General features: G+C 41.8%; 1 protein-coding gene across 1 annotated transcript in view; it reads left to right on the top strand.

Annotated features, from left to right (window-relative positions):
• The window catches only part of itgb5 (integrin, beta 5), a 47,713-nt gene that overhangs the window by 5,422 nt on the left and 28,846 nt on the right, over positions 1-13,445 (top strand). The window contains exons 5-10 of the mRNA XM_054615124.1: positions 112-280; positions 1,964-2,125; positions 3,760-3,855; positions 4,505-4,594; positions 6,430-6,564; positions 12,831-13,005. Of these exons, the coding sequence (XP_054471099.1) occupies positions 112-280; positions 1,964-2,125; positions 3,760-3,855; positions 4,505-4,594; positions 6,430-6,564; positions 12,831-13,005 (827 nt within the window). The remainder of the gene's footprint in view (positions 1-111; positions 281-1,963; positions 2,126-3,759; positions 3,856-4,504; positions 4,595-6,429; positions 6,565-12,830; positions 13,006-13,445) is intronic.

A 13,445-nucleotide genomic window follows, 5' to 3' on the forward strand; every position in this document is an offset into this window, starting at 1 on the left:
TGCCAAAGATAAATACAGAAAAAAACCAAACCTTTCTTTCTGCTTTGCTTGATATTGTCCCGATGTGACTTTCAGAATGAAATACCTAAATCTCTTCCTCTCTGTCCACAGATACAAACTGTTCCCCAACTGTGTCCCCACCTTCGGTTTCCGCCACATCGTCTCCCTGACGGACAAAGTGGACCGTTTTAACGAGGAGGTGCAGAAGCAGATGGTGTCTCGCAACCGGGACGCGCCAGAGGGCGGATTCGACGCCATCCTGCAGGCTGCTGTTTGTAAGGTGACCAGCGTCCCATTTCTTTCATCAATGGAGGTTTTGCACTCGTGAGCAGTAACCATGACTTGGCTGCATTGAGTGACGGCACACATTTGGTTCAGATGGAAGGGGAACAAACTACAGAGATGACCCCGTGACAAGCGTCTGGCCTATTTGCTTGTTAATTAAAGGCACCGGGGGGGGGGGGGGGGGGGAAGTGCAGTCTGGTGCAGCTGGTTAAACAAGAGGACAAGTCACTCACAGGCCCAGTCATATCCCTGCTTTCCTCTTCCCATTTAATTGTTTTCTACAGGAAGAGAATGACTCCCTCCAAGTAGCTCCTGCCTTGTAATTTACTCTCCGGTTAGTGAGGCCGGACTGAGTCCATCCGAGGACCTGATAGATACGAGTGGTTTCTAAATGGAGTGCAAGTCAGGTCAGCAAACGAATGGGAAGGTTATCACATGATTATAAAATGAATGGATTGAATCAAATAGTAGCTGTTGGCTCAAGAGAAATGTTTTTTATTGAATGGGAGCAAAGCTGATTAGCTGTCATGCATATGTGGATCCTGTTCGGGTAAACTATAGAAGCAGACAATAATGATTTCTCATCTTTAATATGTTTTGAAGATAATATTGGGGTCGCAAATACATTTGCAGAATTTCTTCCGGAGTCTTTTATATAACTAATATATCTGCTGTTCACCTTGGAGCCTTTGAGGAACGTGATAATCTACTGATAATTGTAGTCTACTTTTACATTGAATCTGATATGAAAACTAGCGTTCATTCTATTTGTTTAATGAAAGAACGAGAGCCAATTAACTCTGCCTACATGCATTTTTTTATTTGGCATCATTTTATAAAGCATTTCACATAAAACAAAGTTGTGATTTTGAAATGGCTTGTTCACCGATTAAAGATAATAAAGGCGGTGAATATGATCCGGAACTTTTATTTACGCACAAATTCCCTCCTCTCACAATTTCTAGATAAGACCAGAAGAGGAAAAGTTTTGATAAACATTTGTATAATACACGCGCTTTGCCCACGAGTTGAACACAGTTTACTTCATGCAACATAATTGCCTCGTCAATAACAGGAAATGGTCCTCGGTTTGAGCAAATCTCCACATTCTCTCACAAACATTATTTTCCTTTTCACTAAACACTTGCAGTAGTTTCTCTTCAAAGAGGCCTCTGATAGGGGCACAGCTCTATTGTTTACTGCACAGCCCACATAATGAACAGAAATCCCTCTCTTCAGCCGCTGTAATGTTATGCGTCTGTTGTGGCGTGCGTTAGTCAGCACTCCATCCACGCCGTTTGCCTGTTGTTTCCTTTTGATAATGGCCAGGATGTCGCCTGGGGCAGAAAACTCTGGCTGTTATTACACTCTCACTGTTTTGTGTGCGTGTTTGGATCAGCAGCTCTCAATGTTGTTGACGGTGATAATGAGTTTCAGTTGAATAACGATGCCTGTAGAAGCCAGGATGTAAAGCCATTCACTGATGCGTTAATGCGTTGTTTCTGTCATCTGTAATTAAGTTGCCTCCACACACTCTGGTTCTAATCACTAACCAAATAAAATCCTGTAGTGTAATGCTAATAACAAAACCAAATCATAGCTGCAAGATTAGATTTAACCTCTCTGCATGAACAACAATGATCCGAACATCATATCTTCTGCTGTTCCCTGTGAACAGGAGGAGATCGGGTGGAGAAAAGAAGCCTACCACCTGCTGGTGTTCGCCACAGACGACGTTCCTCACCTCGCTCTGGACGGCAGGCTGGGAGGCCTCGTCCAGCCCCACGATGGAAAGTGTCACCTGGATGACAAGAACGAGTACAGCGCTTCCACAGAGATGGTAAGAGGAGCTGACCTCCCTGCTGTTCGCCTCACAAACAAAGCAGGGTTTTATATCGGGAGTATATTGGACTATATGAAATGAAATAAAACATTACAGTAGCCTTAAGAGTAAGAAAAAGGAGCAGTGTTAGGAATTTGTACTAGCTACTGTAGTTAAATTTTGATTTTGAGATATCTTATAGCAGTAACTTCAGCTTGAAACGTCCTAAGAAAGTGGAAACTTTAAAATAGATTTTACTGTAACGCACATTCCCATTGTTCAGTCAATCTCAGGTACTTTTTCATACAAAATCCAGATGTGAATGGACATTTGAATTTCCAGTATTTACCCAAAGAATGAGTACAGTTTACATTTGATCCGTTCTCCAAGACTATATTACTAGATTTAAGAACATTTTATGTCCAACGTAAATGCTAATTCCATCTTAATTTCAAATAAATACTTGAGTGAATAGAGCTGAAGTGAAATCAGGCATTTTTCAATTCTTATTCAACCCGTCAGCTTGAGTTAGAACACATGCTTATTTATAGCAACAGCCTGCGGGGGGGTTGGCTAGAAAAGGGCCAATACACCCCTCCACACCTGGAGGCTGCCAGTAAAACCACAGCATAGACTGTTTACTTGTAAATATACAGCTCAGGAGCGTGGGATAAAAGCCTCTGCTCAATGACTGTAATGTAATGTAATGTAAAAGGTAAATATATTACAGTTGAAATGTCTGGCCCAAATTCTTAACCAAACTTGTCCAATGAAATGAGTGATGATGCTAATCAGGAGCCAGTGGAAATGAGTTTTCTGGGTGGATGCAGCATCATCACACAGATAAAGTTTTACTCTCATGATACGTTTATAGTGTCTGAAGATGCCAGAGGACTAATGCTATAAAAATGGATCCATATCATGTGGATGTCACTGTGCTCCCACTTAACAGGGGATTTTAATCATAAGACCGCTCACATGCGTCCGTACGTGCATGAGTGAGGGTGCATCTCTATGTCTGTCCACGGCTTGATTTGCATTCTGTTGCAGCAAACTGCATAATATTTTGGGTGCCCAGTTATGGCTGCATGCTCAAGGACCTCTCGTGGTTGCGGTGACTCACTCTTTCTCAAAACAACTGGGGACAGATCCTCACGCTTCTGAGTAAGCCTATCTGGTTTCCATTTGGTTTTTCTGGTTTATCTTCCACTAAAGGCAGAATTTATCCTAGATTTATCTTTCCCTTTTTAATAAGTTGCAATGATTTATTTTCATTTGGTGGGACACATTGTTCCACTTTGCTGTTTTGTGTTTTGAGTGTTGGATTGGTATTTGATACAGCTCACTGGGAGTTTTCTTTTAGTTTTTTTCATCTGAAATATAAATGTCAGTAGGAACTGAATCGCTTCCAATGAAAATAATCAAATTTCAATAGTTCAATCTGGAATGCTCTAAGACTCTATTTTGGATGCTGAAATGTGATAAAGATAGACTCTTGTCTCAAAAAAGAATCCATATCAACCTTCACTTTGATGGCAGAGGGCCAGCAGAGCAATACAAACACTTTTGACCGTGGGGTCAAAGAGCACCAACATCCGTCGGCTAGCTTCCTGATTGGGAACTGAACTGTATCTTGTCATCTCCTTTCACAGGACTATCCCTCTCTGGCTCTTCTGGGGGAGAAACTGGCCGAAAATAACATCTTCCTCATCTTTGCCGTCACAAAACGGCTCTACGTTATTTACAAGGTACTTTTATTTTTACTATTTTATTGTACCTTTATTGAAACACCACTATCATGGCTAAAAGTAGAGAAAACTCAAAAATGTCAAGTTCCATACATCATGAAAAAAAAAAAAGATGAATTTTGTTATATTTATTTTTTCAAATGTTGGAAAACAACCGATTCTATATAACCAACATTTGCCCTCAAGTGTTACCAGTATTGACGTTAAATACAGGCTCCACATGCTCTACATAAACTACCACACTTTTACAACCTCTCTGTGTAAACAGTCTGCAGTTTAGTCCAAGTTTCATTGGGTTTTTGTCAAACATGGCTTCTTAGTTGTAGTTGTGCTGAGGATTGCAGAATTTTATGTTTTTGTCAGCATCTGTTTAGGTAAAGCTGTTTTACTTTTGACAACATTTAAATGAGAGATGTAGAATAAAGAGATTTTGATGAAATATCACTAGTTTACGCTTTGATTTGGTTGGTTTCCTGATGGAAGTGTTTGTAACACTTTCAAGGACTGTCAGAAATTTGAAAACCCAACAATAATTTGCAATTCTAAAGAAAACATCTCTATCAAACCAGCCAGCAGATATACAGACTTTTTACTATCAATCATATGTTTAGGTTACTAATGTTGTCTCTTCATTTCTCCCCTTACTCAGAATTTCACAGCACTCATACCTGGAACTACAGTAGAAATCCTGGACCAGGACTCTAAGAATGTAATTCAGCTGATCATCGCGGCTTACAATGTGAGTAAAGGAATCCTGTGCTGCTGTGACTGTCAGTGTGTCTGGTTTCCTGTTAGTGTGTGTTGAGAGAGAGACAGAGAGAGAGAGAGAGAGAGTCAAAGTGACAACACAGAAGAGAGATAAGAAGAGGGGGAGGAAAAGTCTTTCTTAAAAGTCTTCCCACTACTGTGACATTGTTAATGAGCCTCCAGCTGACATGGGTGGTTGCACACAAGCTGGATTTCTCATTTTTGTGGAGAGGATGCGGTGCTGAAGTGCTTTTAACAGCTGACTTTGTAGTAAATTAGATTTTCTTTCATGACGCTATTGCTCATAGGGATATAAATAATTAGTTGATTACAAAAAAAGAATCAATTAAATCACTTTACAAACAAAATTGCCTTGCACTATTGTATCAGCCTCTGGAATGTGTTGGACATGGAACATCTTTGGGTTTTTATACTGTTGGTCAGACAAAGCTGAGCACTTTTAAGATGTCTTCCTGTTTTCTTCTACTTAGTATGTCAGTGGTTTCCATCCTGGGGTTCATGGCCCTCTTGAGGGCTCGCGCAATAAGTCTAAGGCGTAAAAAAAATATGAACAGGATAGGAGCCAGAAAAAACTGATATCTGCCAAACAAGCTTATGTTTACCTCCTCAGACTTTCCTTGATTCCATTTTTTTTTTTACAATCAGTCAGGAACAACTAATAATCTCTGATACATAAACCAGATGTGTTTATGTAAACTTATTAAAGGTTGTTGTATGGGCACTGAAGTGGTCCAAGAAATCTACTGCAGCTTTTTGCAATATCTTGAGGTGACTTTAAACTATATGATTTAGAAATAGTAACATATCACATTATTCTCTAGGATGAAGCCTGTTATTCATCTTATAGAATTTGGTTTTGTATGTTCTTTGAAACCAAAGAACTGCACTGCATGGAGTCAACCTTTCCTACTTGTTTTCCTGTGTGGGTGTACAGCTTGTTGTTGCCTCAGTCAGGAGGCACTGCGTGCCTGTTTTGGCCCATTGCAGCGTATTCTCCATGACAGAGACTCGTGTCAAACGCAGACTTGACACGCTCAGCATGTGGGAGTGAGCCTGAATCAAGCGCTTTGACTCACGGTCCTTATTAACATTCCAGCTGCCACATTATATCCACCACTCTGGGGGTTGTTGGCTAGATAGGCTTTGCCAAAGACTGCCATGTTTCGTTGTGTAACCACCTCATCTGTCCTCAAGTTTTGACTGTGCGGCACAAATCTGCTCCGTGCTGTGATTGTGTTACGGGTCAGAAAAGTGTAATGGTTAGAGAGCCAGAGCGAATGAGGGCGTGCTTATCCATATGCACCGAGGACGCTCCTGATTTATCCTTGGCACAGTTAGGTTTCAGTGAATGTGCACGAGTGACTTCAGATTGGGTCTGCACATGTTGCACGGAGCCCACATGCGGCTGGCATCGCAAACAGCCATGGCATTTCACATCCACACACACACACACACATGCAACCTGCCTGCGTGCACGTCGCTTGTGGTTTTAGTAAGACGAACTATAAAAATGTGCCTAACCGAGGCAGCACATTCCCCATGTTTCACTCTTTTCCACGCTGTTGCTCAACCAGAGTTACGAGCCTGAAAAGATAAACTGAGGTGGTTTTATTATAAATGTCTGTGTGGAAGGCATCATATTATGACTCTGGAAAATGTTAATGTGAATGATGGCAACTGCTTGAAATCTTCTGTTCAGTGTTCCTAAGAAGCCTGGAGAAGGTTTCGTTTACCATGCAACAAAGGTAATCTGCCCTGCGTCACTAACACATTCTAACCGTGTTCTCCTGGGTGTGTTCTCCTCAGAACATCCGCTCTAAAGTGGAGCTGTCAGTGTGGGATCACCCAGAGGACATCAGCCTTTCCTTCACCGCCACCTGCCAGGACGGAAAGCCGCTGCCGGGCCTCAGGAAGTGCGCCGACTTGAAGATCGGAGACACGGTGAGTCCCTGTCCACCCTCCCCTCCCCTCTCCAACTCACCTCACGTTCTAAACGTTTTATGAATCCTTTTGGCCCTGAAATAGTAGTGCTGCAGCCTGGTTGTCTTCGCCTTTAGTTATTTATGACTATCAGTGGATTTAAGATCTTAAAGGGATAGTTTGGATCTTTTGGAGAAGGGTTGTAGTCGGTAAAAAAAGTTTGGAAAAACTGCTGTGGACGATGGCAGCAGCAAAACTTATTAAATAATCAATATCAGTTTGATATTCAGATCTGAATGAACACTATTTTTAATATTTTCGCCCCTTTAACTTACTATCAGAAAGCCCTTTCTGACGGGGAACTAAAGCTGTAATCTATCCTCTCTTCAAAGCCACCATACGTTTTTGACAAAACTACAAATGGAACCCTGCAGAGCACAGGAGTTGCTGGTCTAACGCCGTTTTAATGGTTAGTTTGTTTGTGTTATTGTGTGACTTTGGGGAATCCAAAGTAACCCTCTGAAACACACAATAACACAAACAACCTGCTTAATCAAGGCTGATGTTGACCATTAACTACTGTGTTCTGCAAGGTAAAATGACTGTTTATGTCAATGGAGTCCGGTGTTTTTGAAGAGAGCATAGATAGTGACTGATAGTCAGTCCTGCAAAATATTCAAACTACCCCTTTAAGGAGATGATTTACTGTGTTTGTCATCTTTAGGACGCGTGTTTTTAATGAACCAGATGTTCCATGACTTCATTTTACTAAATCATATTTTGAAAGCTGTGTCCCTGTCAGATGCATTCGTTTTTAAATTTTGACCTATGGGCTGTTCAGATTACAGCATAGTCCTGGAAAAACACACAGTTCTGTGACTTTTTTTTTTGTTGTGAATAATGATGCTGTTGTAAGTTTATAACTCTGTAATATTATCAATACATACAAATAAATACACTCCTTTCTATTAAGGTGTTTTTGCAACTAACAAAGTACCAGTTTGTATTCGTGAATTGACAAAATGTCAAGACACAGGATGGAAAAGTCCCTGGCTTGTTCAAATCATTTTTTCAGCACATTCCAGACCAAGATTTGTTGCAAAATTGAGGTTTTGAGATTTAAAAACAACCATTGGAGAGGTTGTTGCAGATTCAAGCAGCTGAAGGTTATTCTAACCTAAGAAAATGTTTATTCATTTATTACCATCAGAATTCATTCTTTATAGCTGGTGCTCTCACTGCAAGCATTCCTAGTCCATTGTTATGCATTTTTGCAGCAGCAGATGTATAAAAACAAAAAAGTGTGTGTGTGTGCGTGTGCGTGTGCGTGTGTGTGTGTGTGTGTGTGTGTGTGTGCGTGTGTGTGTGTGTGTGTGTGTGTGTGTGTGTGTGTGTGTGTGTGTGTGTGTGTGTGTGTGTGTGTGTGTGTGTGTGTGTGTGTGTGTGCGTGTGCGTGTGCGTGTGTGCGTGTGTTTTATAGGATCTGAGAGTTTGAGTTAATGGGTTTTCGGGAAGTGTGACTGTTGAGTTATAATTGTACGAGAGGGAAATATTTTCTCTGTGGCTTTCAATCTTTCTGCTTCATGTTAATGTTTTGTATGCACGCTGTGATGCTTTGCTATCAATACGATCTCCAGGAACTTTAGCTGGAAAACATCTTCATTTGTTTCAGTAGAAGACCTTCATTATGCAGGTGGAGACAGTACATATGAGAGGGCCGGGCCCTAAAGGATCTAGCTGTCCAGACCCTCAGATCCTCCTGATGGAAACACTGTTGGCTCTGTCAGCACTGCTGCGGTTGTTTGCACTGTTTGCACTGATAACAATAAATATGCCCGGAATTTCAAATTGAACACCTTTTTTGAATTGAGAATAGCTACAACAACTGTTACTGTTTAGTCAAATGTCCAGAGTCTAGTCCAGAGGAGAGCAACACACAATCTTTTTACACTGAAGTTTTACTGTTTTTTTACTAATTTTACAGTGTTACATAAAAGGGTAAATGTAAAAAAAATGAATGCTAAAATAGATTTAAGATGATTTCGTCCAGCCTTAATCTTTCTGCGCAGCTCAAAGTGCTATTAGTAATCCCAGTCAATGTTTAAAGAAAGCAAGTTGTGACTTGGCACTCTTGGGAAAAACACTGAGTGTGACCTTTGAATCCTCTTAAAGGGGAGTTTCTGTCTGATTAAATCAAACTGAGATGGAGGGCGACGGGGTTTATGTTCCCGCTTACTGTAACTAAATACACAGTGTTGGCACCAGTGAGGAAGAGTAGCCACAGTAATGAAAGTCACAAAGACTGAGTGAGTTTCTCAGACACACGTGTTGTAGCCGTCTCCCTACCTGAACCAGTGTTCCTGTGTTTCCTGAAGGTGTGGCTCTCTAATCTTCTTAATCATTTACTCATTTGTAAATCGTATATTAACTACTTGATGAGGCTTATCTGCTATATCTAAACAGAGGAAAGACCCAGTTTTCAACACACAGCTCTCTTGGCACAGACTGATATTTGCTGTTTTTACCATCTCAGCTGGATTCACTCAACAGAGGAAGCTGCTATGGGAAAAGCTTTAGCTCAGGCTGCGTCCAGACAAACCCTGGCTGACCTTTTGACTTACAGTCATCATAGATACAGTCGATTATTCTTGTGATAATCCCCCAGACTTGTGGGACCCGTCTTGTGTTATGATGAACAGCTGTGCATTGTTTGGGTGTCTGAAAGACCTTATTGCTCACAGATCTCTGACTCAAACTGGACTTTCTGGACCTGCTTGTTGGCACCTGTAGCAACTCGCTCGCATCAACAGAGACATTGCATTTTTTTTATTTTTTTATAAATGCTCCAGTATCAATCTCCCAGTTTGTGATTGTGTTGTTGTTGAGCCAAAGAGGTAACAAGGTCAGAGCCATAGAGAGGTGGTGAGAATCTAAATGCAGCAGACCAGAGCTGGCTTTTAACCAAGGTAGCATGCTGACCTATGCTGCACGCCAGCTCAGAGGATTTGATCAAAACATGTAAACGGCCTCACTACCGACCAATCAATGTCTTAAATTCACATTTTTGTAGCAGATTCTTCCCTCTGATAGGGATTGCATGTTTTTCCCCAGCACAATCACAGTTTGAACAGATTTCAGCTTGTTTTCCGACTCAAGTAATGTTATTTTCTGTCTCCACAATAACCTGATATCACGGATATAAACTTGATATATTCATGTTGCATGTAATTGGCTTTTACTTCAGTTTGGATATTTGAGGCTAACAGTTCCTTGTGAAACCAGTTATCCGGCTCTGATGGATGAAGCATGAGCAGCAGTAAGAGAGCCTCTTCTTCATGGGTTTAATACATTGAATGTTTGAAGACTGCTGTGTTTTCCATGGCTGTTAGCCAGGAAGCTTTCTCGGTGGCTGACTCTCTGAACAAAAGCCGAGGTCAGGTGACACAGAATGCTAGAACATCTTAATTGCTTAGAGTTTTGCACGGACCTCTCTCTGGTGGTCGCTTTATATTCTGCACAGGCCTCAAATGAGATCCGTACTGAGTCCTGGATCTATTGAAAAATGCTAGCAAGGGGCAGCTTCATACATGAGAGAGCTTCAGCGAGGTGGAATTGTTCTCCCAAACCCCCCCACAGTGCTCTTCTCTCTGGCTGGTTTATTGCCATGGGACGGTTTCAGGATGGGAACGGGTGGCGGAGGAGCCGAGGGTGATGGAGGCAGAATAACAGCAAGTGAATGGGAGAGTGGGGGGGAGGTGGGGGGGGCTCTAGGGCGATGGGCCTTGCTCCAGTTCTTTTATCCTCCGCTGTGAAAGAATGGAGTGGAGGTTAGCGGCTCAGTCCCGCCGGCTGCCAAACTTCCCAGGTGTCAGTCACTGTGCGTCTGTGGGAGCTCGCCGCCGAGCCGGATGCTGCATCTCAATGGCCTCGCACACAAAAAGTGGGCAGGAGGAGGCCTGTGAAACTGCACGCCATGAAAGAAGGGAGCTGGCAGGAGGGGAAATGCTAGCTGGAGTGTATGTAGTTAAGCCGGCATCCGCTACAGGAATGTATGACCTCTGAATAGGCCTCATGCATATGAATGAAACCAAGTCTGTGCTAACGTGCCACAGGTCCTTTTTTAAGAAAAAAAAAATATATTTTTGTCCAAAAAAAGATATTTTTGTCCAAAAAAAGATATTTTTGTCCAGTTAATTGAATTTCAGGCAGTCGTACGACTCCCATAGTCCAGAAAGACTTCTCCATGGTAACACAGATTTTTTTTTTCAAATTTGTACAAATAGAGAATCTTGTTTCTATTGAAGCTAACACCGTTTACAACCATCTTTTGACCCGTCTACCTCTTGCACCATACCATAGTACAACCTAACACACTGCTCCTCTCTTATCCGTCTCTGATCTCATCCCCTCCTTTACATCTCTCCTTGAATTACATTACTCACCCAACTGCATGTCGAGGCATTTTCTCATTGTGTAGTCTTCATGTATCATCTTCTCTCTCTTCCCGCTCTACTACTACTTCCTCCCATGTTTTCGTGCCCCCCCCTTCCCCCCCGTATTCCTCCACAACCTCATGCTTGTCCCCACCGGCCACATGATTGGGTGAACTGGCCTCCTCGCGACTCCCATTTACAGTAAATCTAATTGCGTCCTTCGTTAACTTGTTAAGCTTCCCGCGCTGGAGTGGAGGGGGAATCCGGGGAACATGTGACGTAGGCTCTTCCTGTAGCCTGAATCAGTTTGTGTTGTATGCTGGACCGGAGTAAAAGACAAATGCTCCATTTTTTAATCCCCCTGACCCCTGATACTGATAGATTCATGCATGCTCATTTGTACTGGTGAGTATTGTTGCATGATAAGATATTCAGTAGAAATAATCGTCAGTGCTCATCATTCTGGTCTTAAAATGCCAAAGTTGAGGATGTTGTTGATGATCATTGGTGCATTCAGTGTCTGTAGTAAGTCTTAAAATTGAAGATTCGACAAAGTGATGGATGCCAGTGATAAAGGTACAATATGAGTTGTGATGTTTTACATCAATACATGATGACAACAGTGTTTACTTATCTTTTTAACTTCTGTTTTTCCATCATAATCTGTTTAATTGTTCTGTTACAGTCACTTAAAGCAGCCTGTAACAATGGAGATTATTCTTGACTTCCATTATTCACACCTTTCAAGTGCCGAATTCCCCGTGTGATATTTCCTGAATAAATAAATTGATAAAAAAAAAGAAAGTCACACCCGAAAACTAATCGGAGGAAGTCGTGTTTATCCAACACACTCAGGAGAAGCCTTGCAGGGGGTCGTGACATATTTGGTCTCAAAATGCCCTTTATTCAGGAGATCACTTCCATGTTCCTGCCAAGAACAGCAGCTGCTGCAAGGGTGGAATGTTTGCTTTTGGTGCAAGACTTCAGTCCATCTTCTGAAGGTCAAGTGCTTCTAGTCAGAGCTTCAAAGCAGTGAATATCGCCTCCCCTCTGGAACCGTTTTGATCACTGAACCAAAATAGATGAGAATATGCAACCTTACCTCGCTCTTTTTACACGCTTTGTTACGTTAACATGTGGCACGTACACGTCACAATTATTGTTTTATGTCAGATCAAATGAGCCCGAGTACAGAGCCAAACCAGCAGCAACATGTGTCCTTTTGTTTTTAAGCACTATGTCTTATTTTTACAAGTGGTGTTTGGGGGGGGAACCTGCATTATTATTATTATTATTATTAATTATTATAATTATGCAAATTTGATCAGTTAAAGCCAAGGCAACATCAAAGAAAAACTCTGAGCTCTCAATGGCAGCAACCGTCCTCAACGCTGTCTGCTCAATTGGAGTAATTATGAGCAAAATACCAGAGCAGAGTGCTCATGTTGGAGCAGTATAAAGAAACAGCAGGGGTTGGGTTTCTCTCCATGTCAAGACTTCCTTCCTCAGAGCAATCAAATGGGTGTAGGTCTTGTGTCATGTCCCACTTTTCTTCACAGGCGTAGCCACATCAGCTGCATGCTGTAAACTTCTCTTTGTGTGAAACAAGCACACTAATGTAAACGTGACAACACAGGGTTATGTGTAGTTCAAGTCCACGGGCTGGCTGGCTGCCAAGAATTTGTATGGCGTCTGTTTGCTCAAATGAAACGTAGAAAACTCAACTCTTTATCCCTCATATCATCTGAACTTGAAATGCACCCTTTTTTTAATCCCACAAACAGGAAGTCATTATCTCTTCTCCATCAGCGTATCAGTATTTATTTTCTTTTCTAATTGCACCATCTGTCGTAGGTGTCGTTCAACGTGAGCGTGGAGGCGAGGAGCTGCCCTCCCCGCGGCGCCGACCAGAGCTTCACCATCAAGCCTGTGGGGTTCAAAGACCGTCTGGAGGTGTCTGTGGATTATCAGTGTGACTGCGGCTGCAGCCGGACGGCGCAAACCAACAGCAGCATCTGCAGCTCCCTAGGTAGTTAAATATGGTTAAACAAGTATAAGAATAGAAGCTCAATCAGATCACAAACTCTCACTGTATCACGTGGATTTATAAGATTCTTATATTGAAAATATGATCATGGGAACACAATTCTGCAGTTTTCATTTCATTATTTAGTTTTTTATACATCCGGCCTGACAAATGCTGCAGCCAGAGGCATTTTGTTTTGTGGTTTTCCCAGTATATTCATGTGAAGGGAATTTCTTCAAATTTGGCACAAATGTCCACTCGGACTCCATGATGAAATGATTAGAATTAGATGGTCACTGTGAAAACACATTTTCGGTTAGAACTTGAAGCATTCATATGCTAACTACGACAATTTCACAGAAATGTCTAATAGAGTCATATGGTGAAGTAGACATGGCTATAAACTGCCACGTGACTGGTTGGCAGTGGCTTACAACCAGGAA

Source organism: Anoplopoma fimbria, chromosome 16, assembly GCF_027596085.1.
Source record: "Anoplopoma fimbria isolate UVic2021 breed Golden Eagle Sablefish chromosome 16, Afim_UVic_2022, whole genome shotgun sequence".
Lineage (NCBI taxonomy): Eukaryota > Metazoa > Chordata > Actinopteri > Perciformes > Anoplopomatidae > Anoplopoma > Anoplopoma fimbria.